This window comes from Hemicordylus capensis, chromosome 15, assembly GCF_027244095.1.
Source record: "Hemicordylus capensis ecotype Gifberg chromosome 15, rHemCap1.1.pri, whole genome shotgun sequence".
NCBI lineage: Eukaryota > Metazoa > Chordata > Lepidosauria > Squamata > Cordylidae > Hemicordylus > Hemicordylus capensis.
This window is the reverse complement of record NC_069671.1, coordinates 2,460,769-2,477,032: the sequence shown is the minus strand read 5'-3', so window position 1 is coordinate 2,477,032 and position 16,264 is coordinate 2,460,769. Positions and strand designations below refer to the sequence as shown.

Genomic DNA, 16,264 nt, shown 5'->3' with positions numbered 1-16,264 from the left:
GCTTTTCAAATATGTTCCAGACGGGAGTCTGCAGCACCTAATGACTTGGTGTGTCTCCCGTTAGCAGCACATAGATGCTGCAGTGAAGACCTGGATACCTGTCAAGGCACATTGTGGGAGAATAACCTTTTCCTTTGGTCTGGACTGTCATATTGTCATTTGGTGTCTGCTATAAAGTTAAGGCCCTGTGGCCTCAAAACATGTCAATTTCCTATTAACCCCCTGTGGATATTTCTCAGAAAAACAAGATGATAGTAGAGTTTGAAACAGAAGCATGTTTCCAGTGATGTATTTACACGAGTGAATGACAGTGCCGGGTACCACCTGCCTTAGAAGCTGTATTGCCATGTCCTTTGCTGGCCACGCTTTAACATTCAGGTCACTTAATGGCACTAGTGGTGGGATTCTTCAGAAGGTATCAGTGGAGCACCGCGTGGTGGCGGCATCTCTAACAGTCTTTGGGGTTACGTCAGTAGCAGAAGCAACATAAATGTCCTGTCTCTGGGTAGGTTTTATGAGGCTAGTCCTGAAAGCAAAATGCATTGGATTTTCTCCTGGGACATAGATTCAGTCTGCAGTCGTGTTGCATCTAAAGGCTGTAGGGGAGCTTACCAGTACCTCCTCCTTCTCATTGCTGCATTTAATTTCAGACCCCAGGATGGCACCAAGCCTGCAGAGACTAGCCAGCCCCAAACAAGTACAACCGGCTACAGCCAGCCCAGTCTAGGATATGGCCAGAGCAATTACAGTTACCAGGTACCTGGCAGTTATCCTATGCAGCCAGTTACTGCACCTCCATCTTATCCTCCTACCAGGTAAGTCTTCCTGAATACTCCCCCCCCCCAAAAAGTATTATTTGCTTTGGTGGGGAATTTTACATTTTGTGATTGATGCTTTAGCGCAGGGGTGGATCGTTGTTAGGCACTGCCAGCTTTTTCGCCTATATCACCATGGCATGTAACACACAGTATGTTCAAGGAGCAGCAGCTGTAACACCTGAGGCACAGGGAGAGGATATTTTCCTTCAGCAGCCCCCCAGAGACTTCATAAGCTACCCCTGCCTCCAGGAGGAGTCAGGAGCTGCAGACTGCCCAGTTGTCAGGGTGAGAAGAGGCTACACCGCCCAGAGACAAACACTTCTGGTGCCCTTGGTCTTGTTAGGTAGCATTTGGTGTGGAGGGGTTGTTTTTCCCTTGTGATCACTCCAAGACTGCCTAATTTGAAAACTGATATGCTCGGGCCATCAGGCTGTTGAATTCCATTCAGCTATCGCTATACTGCCCCGAGGCATGTCTGCTCACTTAATTTTAGGTCCCGCTCAGGTTGAATCAGAAAGGTCCCACTCTGAATGCATGTGCGCACACACTGTCCTGATACTGCCGCCCAAAACAAAACTCATTCCACGCACACGTGGAAAAAAATTACAGAATACTGCTGGGGTTTCATGTGATATTTAGAAATGTTTGGTAATGCTTGAAAAGCTGTGGAGCAGGGGAGTAGCTGTCCTTATGAGTATAGGCTGGTGGGGAGTGGGGGGAGAAGAAAGCTTTCTCTACCAGGTAAAAACATCGACCACTATAATAGCTCAGTATAGACAGATAACAAAGAATGACCACATCCTAGGCTAATGGTGTCTGAAAATGCTCCAGGGCAAAATCCGAGGTTTGATTTTTCTGCACAGAGATCTGTGTTGATTCATGAAGGTATGTGTGTGGGGGTGTCATTACTAGTAATTAACTGGTTGTCTGTGTCATAGATCAGCCTAGGTAGAGGCAATATCTAAGCCTGTATTTTATTTTGATCCCTGTATATTGTATTGGATTCAAGAGGCCCCCCCCAAAGTGGCATGCAGTAAGCCTTGAAATACAGTGAGAGCCTTTTTTAAAACCCAGCAATCCTCTTGTTTAAAACTTTGAGCAGCACAAAACCAGTGGCCAGTCGACCAAGCAGGGGAGCAAATTCCCTAACATGGAATACAGGTTGAAGGAGAATTGTCTTTGACTGCCGAAAAGTTGTCAGGAAAGGGACTAGATTGACTCGCTGTGGAAGGGAACCTGGGACGCTGCAGCCAAGAAGGCCTTTTCCCATGTACCCATCAGTTATACCTGCTAACTGAGCAAAGAGGCATCTTTTTAGAGTGGTGATTGTCTTTATTTACCAGGGGGAGAGCAACTGGCCTTATCCAACCCCAGCACAACATCCCTCCAGTGGCTGTTGCTGGTGTCAACTTTATGTTTCTTTTTAGATTGTGAGTCCTTTGGGGACAGAGAGCCATTATGTATTTTTTCCTCTATGTAGACCGCTTAGAGGTTGTTTCCAACTTCTTTCATGTTAGAAATCAGGGGATCCTCTTATATTCAGAGTCTTGTATTCGGGTACATAAGGTACTATCGTTTTGTGCCTTACTTGAAACTGTGGGTTCCATTGGTCTGTTTCACTAAAAGCTGTTTCCCCATCTTTTTGAATGATGTTCCAGTTACTCCTCTTCACAGCCAAGTAGCTATGATCAGAGCACTTACTCTCAGCAGAGCGGCTACGGGCAGCAGAGCAGCTATGGGCAGCAGAGTGGCTACGGGCAGCAGAGCAGCTATGGGCAGCAGCCCCCCACTAGCTACCCCCCTCCAACTGGATCCTACAGCCAAACCCCAAGCCAGTACAGCCAGCAGAGCAGCAGCTATGGCCAACAAAGTGAGTTTTACCAGCCACTCGCCTTCATGATGGGCTCAGCCATATCTCTCAAACTGTGTCTGCTGAGCCGGGATGTCTTTTGGTGGTCAGGTGGTGAATCTGCAGGGAGAGCCTGTCCTTGTGTTCTGTGTGGAGCCTGGTTTTTAAAAATAATGCCTCACCAGGCTAGGGTTCTGCCCAGAGGGTTGATCTGTGTAGCATCCCTACACAGGAACGAAACACCTTCAGTTGTGAAAGAGATGGGACATTTGCCTTTTTTTGAGAGAGAGCGCCCATTTTAGTTAGTGGCAAAGTGAAATACAGGACATAGGGAGCTGCCATATACTGAGTCAGACCATTGGTCTATCTAGCTCGGTATTGTCTTCACAGACTGGCAGCAGCTTCTCCAAGGTTTCAGGCAGGAATCTCTCTCAGCCCTATCTTGGAGATGCCGCCAGGGAGGGAACTTGAAACCTTCTGCTTCTCCCAGAGCGGCTCCATCTCCTGAGGGGAATCTCTTCCAGTGCTCACACTTCTAGTCCCCCTTTCATATGCAACCCGGGCAGACCCTGCTTAGCTAAGGGGACAAGTCATGCTTGCTACCACTAGACCAGCTCTCCTCTCACGAAACAAAAGTCCACTGAAATATTTTGCAGGTTCTTTACTGGCTTGACTTGTGCTTATCTAGTGGCTGTGTCTCAAAGTCCTTACTGCAGCCCATGATTGAGAGCTACTGTGTTGTTAGAATATCACGGGCTGAAGATCAGCACTGGCCTGGAAGAAAACGGGTGCATTTAGGGAGCCCCTTTACACCTTCTTTAATGTTGCGATGTTGACCCTTTCCTCAGGTTCATTCCGTCAAGACCATCCCAGCAGCATGGGTGTGTATGGCCAGGACTCTGGAGGCTTTTCAGGCCCAGGAGAAAACCGGAGCATGAGCGGCCCTGATAACCGGGGCAGGGGGCGAGGGGGATTTGACCGTGGAGGCGTGAGCAGAGGTGGGCGGGGAGGAGGAGGCCGCGGCGGCGGAATGGGGTAAGAGCAAACCTTTTCTTCTTCTCATTTCAATTGATCTTACCCCCCCTAGGGTATGCAGTGGAAAGAAGGGCTGAAAGATGGCAATGCAAGCCACTTTTCCGTGGACCCGATTGCATTAAACAGCGAGTACCTACGCTGTGTGTTAACCCACAGAAGCATCTTGTTAGCGGGGCTAGGGGCAGGATGTATTTTGCCTGCAGTGGGTTGGGGCTTGAGAGCAAGAGGGTTCGGGGTGTTCAAATTGCAGGACTTTCAGCTCCCTTCCGCAGTTGAAACAGAGGGGGAACTCCTCTGTGGGTTTAATAGCCTTTGGATCGAACACACACACGCTCCCTTCCAAGAGGTCCGCGTGGCACTCTTTTCTTCTTCTTGCTGGGGTTTATTGTTACAGGTATGTACGGTGGTCTGTTTTTGTAAGGCGCTCTCTTACCCTAGCTGTGTTTGCTCTCAGCAGTAGCTCTTTGAGCTAGTGTCGGAGCAGTGTAGATGGCAGCCGATGGCTCTTGGATGCCCAGCACTCTCCCGTAGCCATTGCTTGTCTGCAGGTTGGTTCAGAGCGTGACACGAAGCCCAGCTCTGTGCTGAAGGACTTGCCGGGTCTGAGCACCGCTGCTCCCCATGGGAGCTTTCAGGCATTCAAAATCAGTTTGGCCATTTTAACTATGGCAAGACCTGGTTTTGGTAAGCCTGTGATAGTCAGTCCTAGGTCCCGGTTAACTTGGTTTTATAAAGGTGCAGAGATCATAGTGATCAGCGTAAATAACAAAGGGTGCATTTGTGTGTGTTCCATCCATTGTATATAAAGCTATGCAGAGTGTTTGTTTTGTTAAAAAATATTAGTTTCTGGTGGGGAGGGGGGAGGATGTAGGGAGAGATGTTACCAGCTGTCCGGCTGTTAATGCTGACCGGTCTTGATTGCCTTCCAGACCTATTGCAGCCAGCAATTTTGAAAAGCGCTAGAAACACTCTGCATAGTTGAAAATGAATCCAGATGGTTTGAAATCTTTATTGAAGGCCAATTGCTTTTGTGACTTCACAACCTGTTCAGTTAACCCCCAAGCCATTTAACATATCGAAGAGTAACCCCCTTTGCAGATTGGCTTGAATGGAAAAGGGCTCCATAGTTCACTATAAAGATTTCATCTGTTAGGCATTCCTAGATGTGTTTTTAAAGTAGAGATAGATGCTTGAAATGGCTATCACCACATCTTCTTTCTTTAAACTTAAACCAACCTTTGCCTCTAGTCTGTGTTTGATACAGGGGACTCAAATTTCTCCCATTTCGTGCCTTAAATCAAAAGCTCCTCTGTAGAGTGAACACCAGCTGTCCTGATTTGGGGTGGGGTACTTCTCAATTGGCAGCCCCTAAAAGGGTGGCTCCCTGAAACGGGAGGGTAGGCGAACTGGGCCCTTGCATCATGGTGTGGTGATGCATTTCAGTGTCTCTCCTGCAGGTAAGAAGCCCAATGTTCTTAACATGCCCTTTTTCATTGCCTCAATATTTTTTATATTTTCACTGGCTGTTAAACATGGAAACTTTTTAACATGCTTTGTCGCATTTATATGCTACAGGTTACAAAGTGAGAGCCTTGTATACACTTCAATTCTTAAAAAGTACCCGTACTCAGTACTCAGCCGGCAGCATAATGAAAAGTGGGACTAGACACGGTGTCCATATGGAGAGGAAAAAATATACATAGAATATTTTTAACCAAATGTGTTCATTGTATAAGTGGAAACCTTCTGTAACTTTGGTAACTGCATACAGTACTTGATGTTTGGTAATGAAACTAGAGGGGAGGTGTAATAACTTTAGAATTGTGTAACATTAAAGGGTAAACATCTGTTAAAGGGAAACATGACATATATATACTTTTAAAAGGAAGCGAAGCTGCATGCAACAGCTTGGAATTGTGTATATTAAATCATTTCTGGGTTAAAGGTGCAATACTTGCTAACGGTTGTCTTTCTCCCTCCTCTTAGGCCTCCATCCAAATTCCTTACCTCCCAAACCATGTCAGTGGCAATTCTAGCTTAATTGGGCCATTTCCTTCACAATTTTTATCTTTTGTGGCTTCATCTTGTATCAGAAGCTTAAAGGCACTGGTTTTTATGTTGATTCCGTGAGTTGTGTCCACCAAGCTGCACCCTTAGACCTCTGAACCCTGGTACTTTCTGTAAGCTCTCCTTCCACAGAGACTGTTAAATCCAGTAGTGTCCTGAATGTATGGTTTTAGTGACTTTCAGCTGAACTGTGTTCTAGGGATTGCTGTCTCCCCCTCTCCCCCCCATTCAAACTGTTAATGTTAAAGGTTCCCCGGGAGCTTGCATTGCTCTCTCTCCACTTGCACGAGGCTGAGGGTGCAGTTTTATGTACACACATGAGGAGGGAGTTAACAGCAGGCAATTTTTTTTTTTTACTAAATTAAAAAATACTCTCCGTTTTGTTTGTTTTTGGCCAAGTATTGCATTGTTAATCCCCTTAGTAATGAGAGAGTCCCACTGCCAGAGTGGGGAGTCCATCCCAGGCAAGCAAAGGCTGCGTGTGTAAAGGAGATTTGAAGGAGCTGCCCTGAAGAAAGGCCTAGTGACCAGCTGAGAGAGAGAGAGAGAGACAGACAGATGCATTGTTTGGATATGTTTAGCCAGTGCCCTTCTTCCCAGTGAGCCCCAGAGGCTCCGAGCGGTACTGGCTTTTTAAAGGGAAAGGCCTTCATTTCTTCGTTTATCCCCCCAGCAGCGCTGGAGAGCGAGGTGGCTTCAATAAGCCTGGTGGTAAGTTTTTGAGCATTACAATGGGATAGTGTTTAAACAAAAAAAAAAAAATGCAGCCAGAAAATTAAACCAAAAAAAACCAAACCCATAATTTAGTTTCCTAAGTGGTTAAAGTGCCATATGCAATGCGATACTTTTAATGGGTACTGCCGGCAATGCCTTAGGGGTCTGTAAGGTTATAAACCCATGGTTACCGAACAAAGGGCGATGAAGTATTGAGAGCAAAACTGCTTCTGTAATTTGGGGAAGGAATTGCCTTAAGAGGCTTTTGGGTTAACGTTGGTAACACGCACTGGTTGCCCCAAGAGAACGCCCCCTTTAACCAAGTGTAAAACCAGGTGATGGTTTAGAAGGCTGCTAAAAGTAGCACGCTGGTCTCAGCAGCAAATGCATAAAAAGGGTGTGCATTGCAAGCCTCTTTGCAGTGCGGTCCATTTTGAGTTTTAACACATGCCATCAAATGGCGGTTGCAAATAGGTAGTTGTGTGTGTGTCAGTAGCATAGCTTGCAAGGCGTGCACTAACGATTCCTTGTGTGATTTCTTTTTCCTGGGCCGCAGGACATTTGGATGAAGGACCAGATCTTGATTTAGGTAAGTTGGCAGTTATTCAAACGTGGTTAGAAGGGACACCTCGTCACATCAGGGGTCTCTGGCTAGCTTGCAGGCTCCTTTGCTTGTTGCAACATTGCTTTTCCATTCCAGCATTTTAAGAAGTTGGAGAGAGATTTGGAGCTGATTCTGTCTTTGTGTTGTATTCTTGGTCTGTATTCCTGACTATGACATATTGAGGGACATACACAAGACTCTGGCCCCTGGAGTCAACTAAGTTGTCAGATGACCACCTACCCTGTTAGAGATCAGTAAGAATCTCATATATCAGTCCTAGCATCAATGTTCCCTCTAACAGGGATTCCCAGATGTTGTTGACTGCAACTCCCAGAATCACCAGCTGGAAAGGCTTTTGCTTGGGGATTATGGGACTTGTAGTCCACAGCATCTGGGATTCCCTATTAGAGGGAACACTGCCTAGCACAGCCAAGCAGATGGGAAGGGTCTACAGGTGGCCCTCTTTATCCATGGTCCCAGCACCCGAGGCTTTGCATATCCACAGTAAGTCCATGTACACCTAACCTTGTTATCCGTGGTTCTAAACATAGTGCAAACCACTCTGGGCTGTCTTTCCATCCACATAGTGCCCTGTGCTGAGGAAGTTTTCCCTCCAATGGCTAGGGAGAGGCTGAGGAGAACCCTTCCTGCAAACAACTGACCCAGCCAAGCGGAGGGGCCAGATAACAATGTATGATGCAGTACATGGAAGCCAATGAGATCCGGGAGAGGTTGGGTTGGATTCACTGTTCCCTCTAAAGCATGTGTACGCGTGTGTGCGCTCACAAGTTTTTGGATGTCCGCTCAGTTCATTTTTGATCCCCCTCAGGTTGAATAGGGAAGGCCCCACTCTGGATGCACATGCGCACACACTGCCTTGATCCTGCTGCCCAGAACAAAACTCATTCCTCACAGAGACGAAAAAAATTAGAAGAACCACTAGTTGGGTTGCATGTACTGGAAGAAAAAGCTGATGGACCTGGGGTGGGGGTACTTGCCAGAGACTGGAAATGCTGCTGCTGGCATTCTATTTCTGACCATTACTTGTGGCTGCCTCTGACCCTTCTCTTCACCTGTGTCCTCTGATGCTTCCCTTTATGGAGTCCCATCTAGGGCACATGGTTGTCTGTCTCACCATCACAGGTGGAAGATGACTGGTCTTAATTCTTACCTAAACTCATTCAGGCCTGCTGCATTTGAAGCAGTACTGTTCATTTAGTGACTGTCTCTTCCCTCTGTCAGTTGCAACTTATCTCATGCAGTCAAAACTACCCTTGTCCAATTGCCAATTCAATGTAATTGTTGGGATGCCAAGAAGGCATACAGTGCTTTGGGGCACGCCTAACAACCTGGCCTGTTGTTGCTTTGGACTGCATCCAGCAATCTCCAGCTCTTAGGGCTGGGATGTGCAAAGGCCTACCATTGCGAAAAGACCCTGGGAAATCCTGGTGCACCTCGTGGCCGGGCCGTGTCCTTTTCCAGGATAAGTTGCAGGCAGCCTCAGTTGCTTGGAAGGGCTTTTTGGTCTGAATGCGCTTGGGTGGTGCTGTGCCCTGACTCATAAGAACAGCCCTGCTGGATAAGGCCCATCTAGTCCAGCATCCTGCATTGCACGGTGCTCCTGATCATTCCCCATGCCATGTTGAGGTTCAAAGGTGTCTGCTGGCAGCTTGTCTAGGTATGTCCTACATGGAAGAGCAGAACATCCTTTGAGAAAGGGGAAGGAAGTGGGGATTCTTTGAGGGATGAGCTAATGCCTGCATCCAGTAGCCGTAAGGGCTTTTCTGTGATGACCCAGACAGCCGAGGACAAACGCCACCTCTCTCCACAGGCCCACCTTTAGACCTAGATGATGATGCTGACAACAGCTCAGTATACGTACAGGGGTTGACTGACAATGTGACTCTTGAGGAGCTGACGGACTTCTTCAAACAATGTGGCGTTGTCAAGGTGGGTGGTGAGACGCTCTGAGAGATGTGCTGCAAGATGGTGCCCCTCTTGGTAGAACTGGTGGTAAACATACAGCAAGGTTCCCTCCAGAGAGTTGTGAAACCTCAAGAGGCACCTTTCTGAAGCACCCTGTTGGATGGCTGCTGCTTCAGCTTAGAACTTGATCATCTCAGGGCTCTGAATGTGTCCCCTTTGATCATTCTCTCCCCCACCCCCAGATGAACAAAAGAACTGGACAGCCCATGATAACGATCTACCTTGACAAGGATACAGGAAAGCCCAAAGGAGATGCGACTGTGTGCTATGATGACCCACCAACTGCCAAAGCGGCCGTGGAGTGGCTGGATGGTGAGCAAACGAAAAGGTGGTGCTGATTGGCAACCCAATAATTCAGAGAAAGTTTCAGCTTGATGTATATTTAAGCCCAACACCGTGTGATTTATGCAGGAAGCTTCGTTATAGGTGGTGCACACTCTGAGATGGGCGCAGTAATTCTGCAAGAGAGTATTATACGGTAGTGGGGGCAAGATCTAGACTTATGAGAAATCTGTTTTTAAGGAGAAACTTTTCTAGCCCACATTATTGCAAACTTATGCTTAAAGGTGTGTGGGGAAAACCTGTTGAATATGTTTTTCAAGCGGTTGGGGAAGGCAGAGCAAGGATTTGGGGTCCTTGCTCCTCCCATGACTAGCAAACCAAGAATACAAATTATGCAAGCTGTGTAATTTCTGCAGATCACCGAATTCAGCTTTTCTTGGCGTGGAGCACTTTTGGTGTGTCTAGCCTTGGACCTCGTCTAAAACTCTCTCATCTCAGCTTGCTCCTCGTTGCCCTAGTTCAACAGGTCTGAAGTTTGTTTCCCCCCTCAAAATACCAGATGAGCCTCTCTTCCCCTGATTTGGATTTACCTGGATGGACGTAGATGCTGCTTAACTCGTCTGTTCCTTTGTTGTCAAGTTTAACTCACAGAGAGACCATTTGCTTCCTATTTCAGGCAAAGACTTCCAGGGCAGCAAACTCAAGGTGTCTCTCGCTCGGAAGAAGATGCCAGTGAACAGCATGCGCGGAGGGATGCCCCCCCGCGAGCCCCGTGGCATGCCTCCCCCTCTCCGTGGAGGTGATTTGGGGGGCAGGGCTCTTCTTGACCTGGAAGGGTGGCTCAGGACCCAGCACACTTGGCATGCAGAGCCTCCTTGCCTATTTGTGGACTAACAAGGCTTGTTCTTTCAGGTCCTGGGGGGCCAGGTGGTCCTGGTGGCCCCATGGGTCGTATGGGGGGCAGAGGTGGTGGCGACCGGGGTGGTGGCTTTGCCCCAAGAGGACCTCGCGGATCGAGAGGAAATCCCTCAGGTGGAGGAAATGTCCAGCACCGAGCAGGAGACTGGCAGTGCCCCAACCCGTAAGTGGCTGCCCCTCGTGATGCTCCCTCCCGGTGCTTTTGTGTTCTAGAGGCCATGTGGTTCTTGGCAGGCAGGTCTCAGAGGCGTGTTCCGTATTTACCTGAATCCAACACTTAATTCTCCCCAAGTTCTTTATTGTTAGGAATTGGGGGGTGGAGGCTGCCTTGCATTCAGAGTGGCCTTCTATTGGGGCAGATACGTAGTACCCCAGGATATTGTTTAGCCAGTCCTTTAGAACGAGGGATGCCGCCCTGGTGGGTAGAAATAGAATGCCGGCAGCAGCATTTCCAGTCTCTGGCAAGCACCCCCACTCCAGGTCAATCAGCCTTTCTTTCAGTACATCCAACCCCACCCACCCAGGCTCTCATTGGGTTCCTTGTACTGCACCCTGCATTGTTGTCTGGCCTCTTTGCTTGGCTGGGTCAGTTGTTTGCCGGGAGGGTTCTCTTCAGTCTGGCCCTAGCCAATTGAGGGGAACGTTCCTCGGCACAGGGCACGATGTGGGTGGAAAGACAGCCCCATTGTCATGCATATGCTTCCCCTGCCCCAATCCCGAGAACAAAACCATGCCTCGCTTGGTCTTGGTTTTTGCTGGCGTTGTGTATCCGGCTGAAGCATCTTTACTGAACCCTGCTCTTTTCTAGGGGATGTGGCAACCAGAACTTTGCCTGGAGAACAGAATGCAACCAGTGCAAGGCTCCCAAACCAGAAGGCTTCCTTCCCCCACCCTTCCCGCCGCCAGGTAGGTTCCTCTTGTCCGCGAGCTGGGGTGGGCGTCAGAATATTTGACACTGATCTCTGCTTGTATGATGTTCACAAGGTCCTGGATTCTTGCTTGGAAAACCGCTGCCACTTAGAGGGCTCATATACGGGACAAATAGTGGTAAGGGAATGGCACAGGTGGTATATATTTTTCCTTCGTTTCTGTCTCACTTCCGGAAGAGTAAATGGGGAGTTGACTCCACCCGATGTGCAATTGTAAGATGACCGTTGTTGATCATTGGAAGCGCTGACCACGGACACATTCTCTTGCAGAAGTTTGTACTGGAGGTGAGGTAATGCCTCTTAACATCTGGTGGAAAGGCTGCTATTCTTGGGGTCAACTCCCATTTTTTCATGGGCAAGAGTGTATCAATTACTGTGTTGGGAGGGGTGATTAGTAGAGGGTGGAGGGGAAGCAGGCTGCTTTAATGGGAAGAGTCTGAATCCTTTGAGGCATGCCCTTCATTTCATGGGACGGGGGGCGGTTGGCTGGCCAGGTCAGCAGCTGCATAGGTCCAGCCAGAGCCCATGCAAAACGGCTGTGTGCCCCAGAGTCTGTCTGTCTGTGCCCCAAAGATGGTGCCATTAGCAGTAGGGTCCAAAAGGCCACCCAGTGCGCTGCCTTGCTGGTCACAGTCAAGTCCTCCTCTCATCTTCCGCAGCAGTTCTGCAAATGCTAGTGAACCCTGATGTCGCCATGTGTGCTCCAGGTGCCTGCGAGGGACTGGGGATGGGGTTGGAAGGGGGTTTTAGTGAGAGCCCTCTGGCCTCCCCTGCTCTTGCCTGGCTCCAGCCTCGCTCACTTACCTGCCAAGGCTGGTAGGGGCTGGACCTGACGCCAGGCAAGTTGCCTGTTGTCCATTGCTTGTACAGGAGAACCCCATTACCCAGGGAGGGCATGGCCCTCAAAACCATGGATAACGGGGCATTAGAGCAGTGGGGCTTGGGGGGCTAGGTTCCTCAGACAGCAAAAAACTGGACAAAAAGGACTGGAACGGGGAGGATTTAGGGGGGAGTGCCCTGCCATGCTGTGTGTGCCCAGCAATGCCACCCAAGCCCAAAATCATGGGTCCCTCCCTGCAAAAATTACATTTAAAAAATAATAACAAAAAGCCACAAAATGGCTCCTGTCCTCCAAAATGGTGGGTGGAAGTGACCTTTGAGGTCATTTCTGCAACCTGCAGACACGCGAGACTTGACCATTAATTGCCAGATTTCCTCGCATCTGCCGAGGTCGGGTGGCAATTACCCAATCGCGCCAAAGCATGGGTACCAGTCTGCGATCAGCGAGGTTAGCCTGTACTACGCCATGATAGCATTGCCCCACACATCTAGAGAGGCAGGCGGTCGTGAAGAGCAGCCGTTTGAACCGCTCGGGAATAAGGAGTTTTGCCGCAGCTGCCCGCAAGCTTTTGGTTTGATTGACAACACCGAAGCCGAAGAGCCAGCCTCCAAGTGGGGGGAGGAGAGACTGCCAGGTGTTGCACATCTCAAAATGGTGGCCCTTTGGGGAGATTTTAAGGCAGGCAGTAATTGTCTAGGGCAAGGGTTCCCAGCCTGTGGGACTACCGATATTGCTGAACTACAACTCCCATCAACCCCAGGTACAATTTATTGTAGTCAGGGATGATGGGAGTTGTAGTTCATCAACATCTGGCATATCACAGGCTGGGCGCCTCTGGACCCCTGAGAAAATGTCTGAGAGGTATTCACACTTTGGTCTCTGCAGGCACCTTGATCCTGTGTGTTGACCTTGGGACTTCCAGGGACCGAGTTGCCCCATGAAGAAGGTGTAAGCCATGACCTCTGTGGCAACTTTATAGAGTTGGCTGCTTGAAACACCCTTTAGAGTAGACGCGATAGGGCTTAGATTAGGTCTAAACCCCACAACCTGTTGGACTACACCTTCCATAATTCCTAGCTATAGGCCACTGTTGCTGAGGATGGTGGGAGTGCAGATGCTGCTGTACCATGCAGTCCCTGTCTGCCCGCCTGTGATTGGCTTTCTACATGCCTTTGGGGTGCAGACGTAAGCACGTTGATCGCCTTGCCCTGTCGTCCTGGCCTGTCTTCTCCTGTCTCTCCACCAGCTTCAGGCTTGCCCTCAAAGCTGGTTGCCTCTCCTGTCTGCATCTTCCGCAAGGTCTGAACTGGCTGGTTGTGGACTGCATGTGGCACTTTATTTTGGAGGTTTGGGAAACTAATGTGCATGCAATTCATGACCAGTTCCTTTTGGTCTAGCAAACCCTTAGCATTGCAATGCCTATTGGGGAGTTGGGAGGGAAGCACCACCAGATAGGGATGTGCACGAACCTTCCCAGAGGCCCTTTTACGGTCCTCTGAAGAAGTTCAACAGCAGGGGCCGGGGGATCTGCCTTTAAGGGCGTTTCCCCCACCGGGGTGGCAGCAAACCTCCCTGCTGCTCCCTTGCCATCTTTACCAGATGTAACTGGAAGTACTCGATGCCCCTGTGTGCCCAACATGCATGGGTTCCAGTTACATCCAGTAAAAGGGGACAACGGGGTGACAGGGAGGTACACTACCACCCCAACAAACTTTTAGGTAATTGAGCACCAGAGGGGGGAACTTGGGGGGTGTGTGCATCCTCCCCCGCTCTTAAACCCCTACCCTGCGCTCGAGCCGACCCCCACCGGTTCGACCCCTGCACATCCCTTTACTGTTAGTAGGAATCAGACCATGCAGGTGACCTGTCTCTCTTCCCCCAGCCAAGGGAAATGAGTACTCTTTTTCCCGACCCACTCTGACTGCCCTTGATTCCCATAGGAACCATCCAGGGATTGTGGCAGGGGTTCTCAGCCTTGGGTCCCCAGATGTTAGGCACCTGGCTTTAATTGGGTCTCCCTTTCCGTTGGAATTGGATTGATGTCTTGCTTCTCTATTATCTTTGTGAGCGGCCCCGAGCAGTATTGTATTGGAGGAGTGGGATATAAATCTTCTAATAAAGTAAAACTGGACTCCAACTTCCATCGTCCCCAGCCACAATGAGGATATGCATGTTCCACGCGGTTTCCCCATAATCCTTGGGTCCCCAGGTGGGTGTCGGACTGCCAAGGTTGAGAACCCTGGTCTGTGGGGAACTGGCTTGAAACGTGGCTATCTTCACTGCTGGGTCTCCCCCGTGGGGGACTTGCAGAAAGCGTGTGAGCAGGAGCGGCCCTTTGGTGCTCAGCGAGGACCTTGCCGCTGTGTCCGTGGTCACTGCTTCCCTGCCATGTGATGCAGGCACCACCGCCATGTTTTGAAACTGTGGCGCTCCTTAAGATGGCTGGAGACTGATCGCGTCACCCCGGTTGTCTGCCCCTGCTGGGCTGGAAGGCCTTGGCGGTGATTGGGGCTCTGCTTCCCGCACTTTGGAGGCAGCGACTCAGCCGTGAGTGGCCCCTTGCTTGAATGAGCGGTCCTGTTTTTCTGCCCTAGGTGGTGACCGTGCCAGGGGCGGCCCCGGTGGCATGAGAGGGGGCCGAGGGGGCCTCATGGATCGCGGAGGCCCCGGAGGGATGTTCCGAGGAGGCCGGGGCGGAGACCGAGGCGGATTCCGAGGAGGCCGGGGCATGGATCGCGGAGGCTTTGGAGGGGGCCGCAGAGGAGGACCTGGGGGCCCACCTGGACCCCTCATGGAGCAAATGGGAGGCCGAGGCGGCCGGCGTGGAGGACCAGGAAAAATGGACAAGTATGACTGAGGGGAATACGGGGGGGGGGCGGTAGGGCAGAACCTGGCCTAACCCTAGAGAGGCGTCTGTTTCTTCTTAAAGCCTAAAATACGGGGATGAGTGAGGACTGCAAAAGTTTGCAAGGGGAACTTGTCACTTGTGCTGAAGTTGTTTTGACTGTCTCTTGACCCCTCTTGTGTCTGGGGCAGAAGGTCTTTGCCCCACACGGCCTTCCTAAGTTTGGGCTAACCCTGCCCTCTCTATCTCTCACAGGGGAGAACATCGCCAGGAGCGCAGAGACCGGCCCTACTAGTGGCGGATGACACCCCTCCCCTCCCCCTGCAGGACTGCATTTACTACCAGATTTATTTTTTAAACCAGAAAATGTTTTAAATTTATAATTCCATATTTATAATGTTGACCACAACATTATGATTATTCCTTGTCTGTACTTAGTATTTTTCACCATTTGTGGAGAAACATTAAAACAAAGTTAAATGGTAGTGTGCCGAGTTATTCTTTTTTCTTTTTTCCTTTTAAAAAATGGTTGTTTAACTAAGAACCAATGAGAAACCGTTGTTGTGAGCATGCTCAGTAAATCTTGTGTGAAAGACCAGGAGGAAGGAAACTAACTGTAACAATGTTAATGGTTGTGATGTTTTTTAATAAACTTCCAAATGTTTATAAATGCAACACCTCTTAGCATGTCTTCAGTCGCACTCCCATTGGAGCTGCCTTCAGGGTCTCACAGTGTGTGGTGGTTTTGGGGGCTCACCAAGGAGCTCTGCGTGACTCCGAGGTTTGCAAAGCCCCCAGGCACTGTGAGCAGAGGCGGAGCAGGACAGGCTGAAGCAAAGCTGGGATAAAGGTACGGCCCTGCACCTGCAGGATGAATTGCAGAATGTGTTGTGGAAGCTGTGTTGGTTTCTTGCATTCAGAGGCTGGAATTGTTTCAAAATTGTCATGCGTCCATACTGAAATAAAAGCACATTGCTGGGCTTGTGATGGTGACTACACTTTCATTTGAGAGCCAGACATTCATCTTCTCCCTCCTTGGTTGGTGCCTCGCCTGTCATAGTTCTGTCAAAGCAGAGAACTCCAAAGTCTTTCAGAACATTGGCTGCCGGCAAGGGCTTCCTTAGAAAGCCATCACAACTTGCATTCACCCAGATCCTGCCATGCTAGTAGTCAGGCATCTCTGGACAAAACTCCTAGCCAGAGAAGAGACTCGTGACATGATTACTGAAACAGTCTCCAGGGCTTCTTTCTGCCTTGCTGCAGACAAGGTCGTCTGGCAGGGGGTTCCCAGACGTTGGCCTTCAAATGCCATTGTGGCTGGGGATGCGAAGAGCTGTAGCCCAACATCATCTGGGGACCCAAAGCTGCCTCCAGCA

At 49.6% G+C, this 16,264-nt stretch overlaps 1 protein-coding gene across 14 annotated transcripts in view; it reads left to right on the top strand.

Moving 5' to 3' along the window:
* The window catches only part of EWSR1 (EWS RNA binding protein 1), a 34,083-nt gene extending 18,208 nt beyond the window's left edge, over positions 1-15,875 (top strand). For 6 of the 14 annotated variants that reach the window (XM_053279229.1, XM_053279226.1, XM_053279231.1 and 3 more), the window contains 13 exons: positions 651-815; positions 2,477-2,688; positions 3,516-3,702; positions 6,443-6,480; positions 7,040-7,072; positions 8,919-9,037; positions 9,256-9,385; positions 10,032-10,154; positions 10,268-10,436; positions 11,082-11,179; positions 11,258-11,320; positions 14,638-14,890; positions 15,144-15,875. In XM_053279229.1, coding sequence (XP_053135204.1) covers positions 651-815; positions 2,477-2,688; positions 3,516-3,702; positions 6,443-6,480; positions 7,040-7,072; positions 8,919-9,037; positions 9,256-9,385; positions 10,032-10,154; positions 10,268-10,436; positions 11,082-11,179; positions 11,258-11,320; positions 14,638-14,890; positions 15,144-15,183 — 1,630 coding nt within the window. In that variant the 3' untranslated portion in view covers positions 15,184-15,875. The remainder of the gene's footprint in view (positions 1-650; positions 816-2,476; positions 2,689-3,515; positions 3,703-6,442; positions 6,481-7,039; positions 7,073-8,918; positions 9,038-9,255; positions 9,386-10,031; positions 10,155-10,267; positions 10,437-11,081; positions 11,180-11,257; positions 11,321-14,637; positions 14,891-15,143) is intronic. The other 8 variants (XM_053279234.1, XM_053279239.1, XM_053279236.1 and 5 more) reach the window with 3 other exon arrangements.
* Positions 15,876-16,264: the final 389 nt, after the last annotated feature.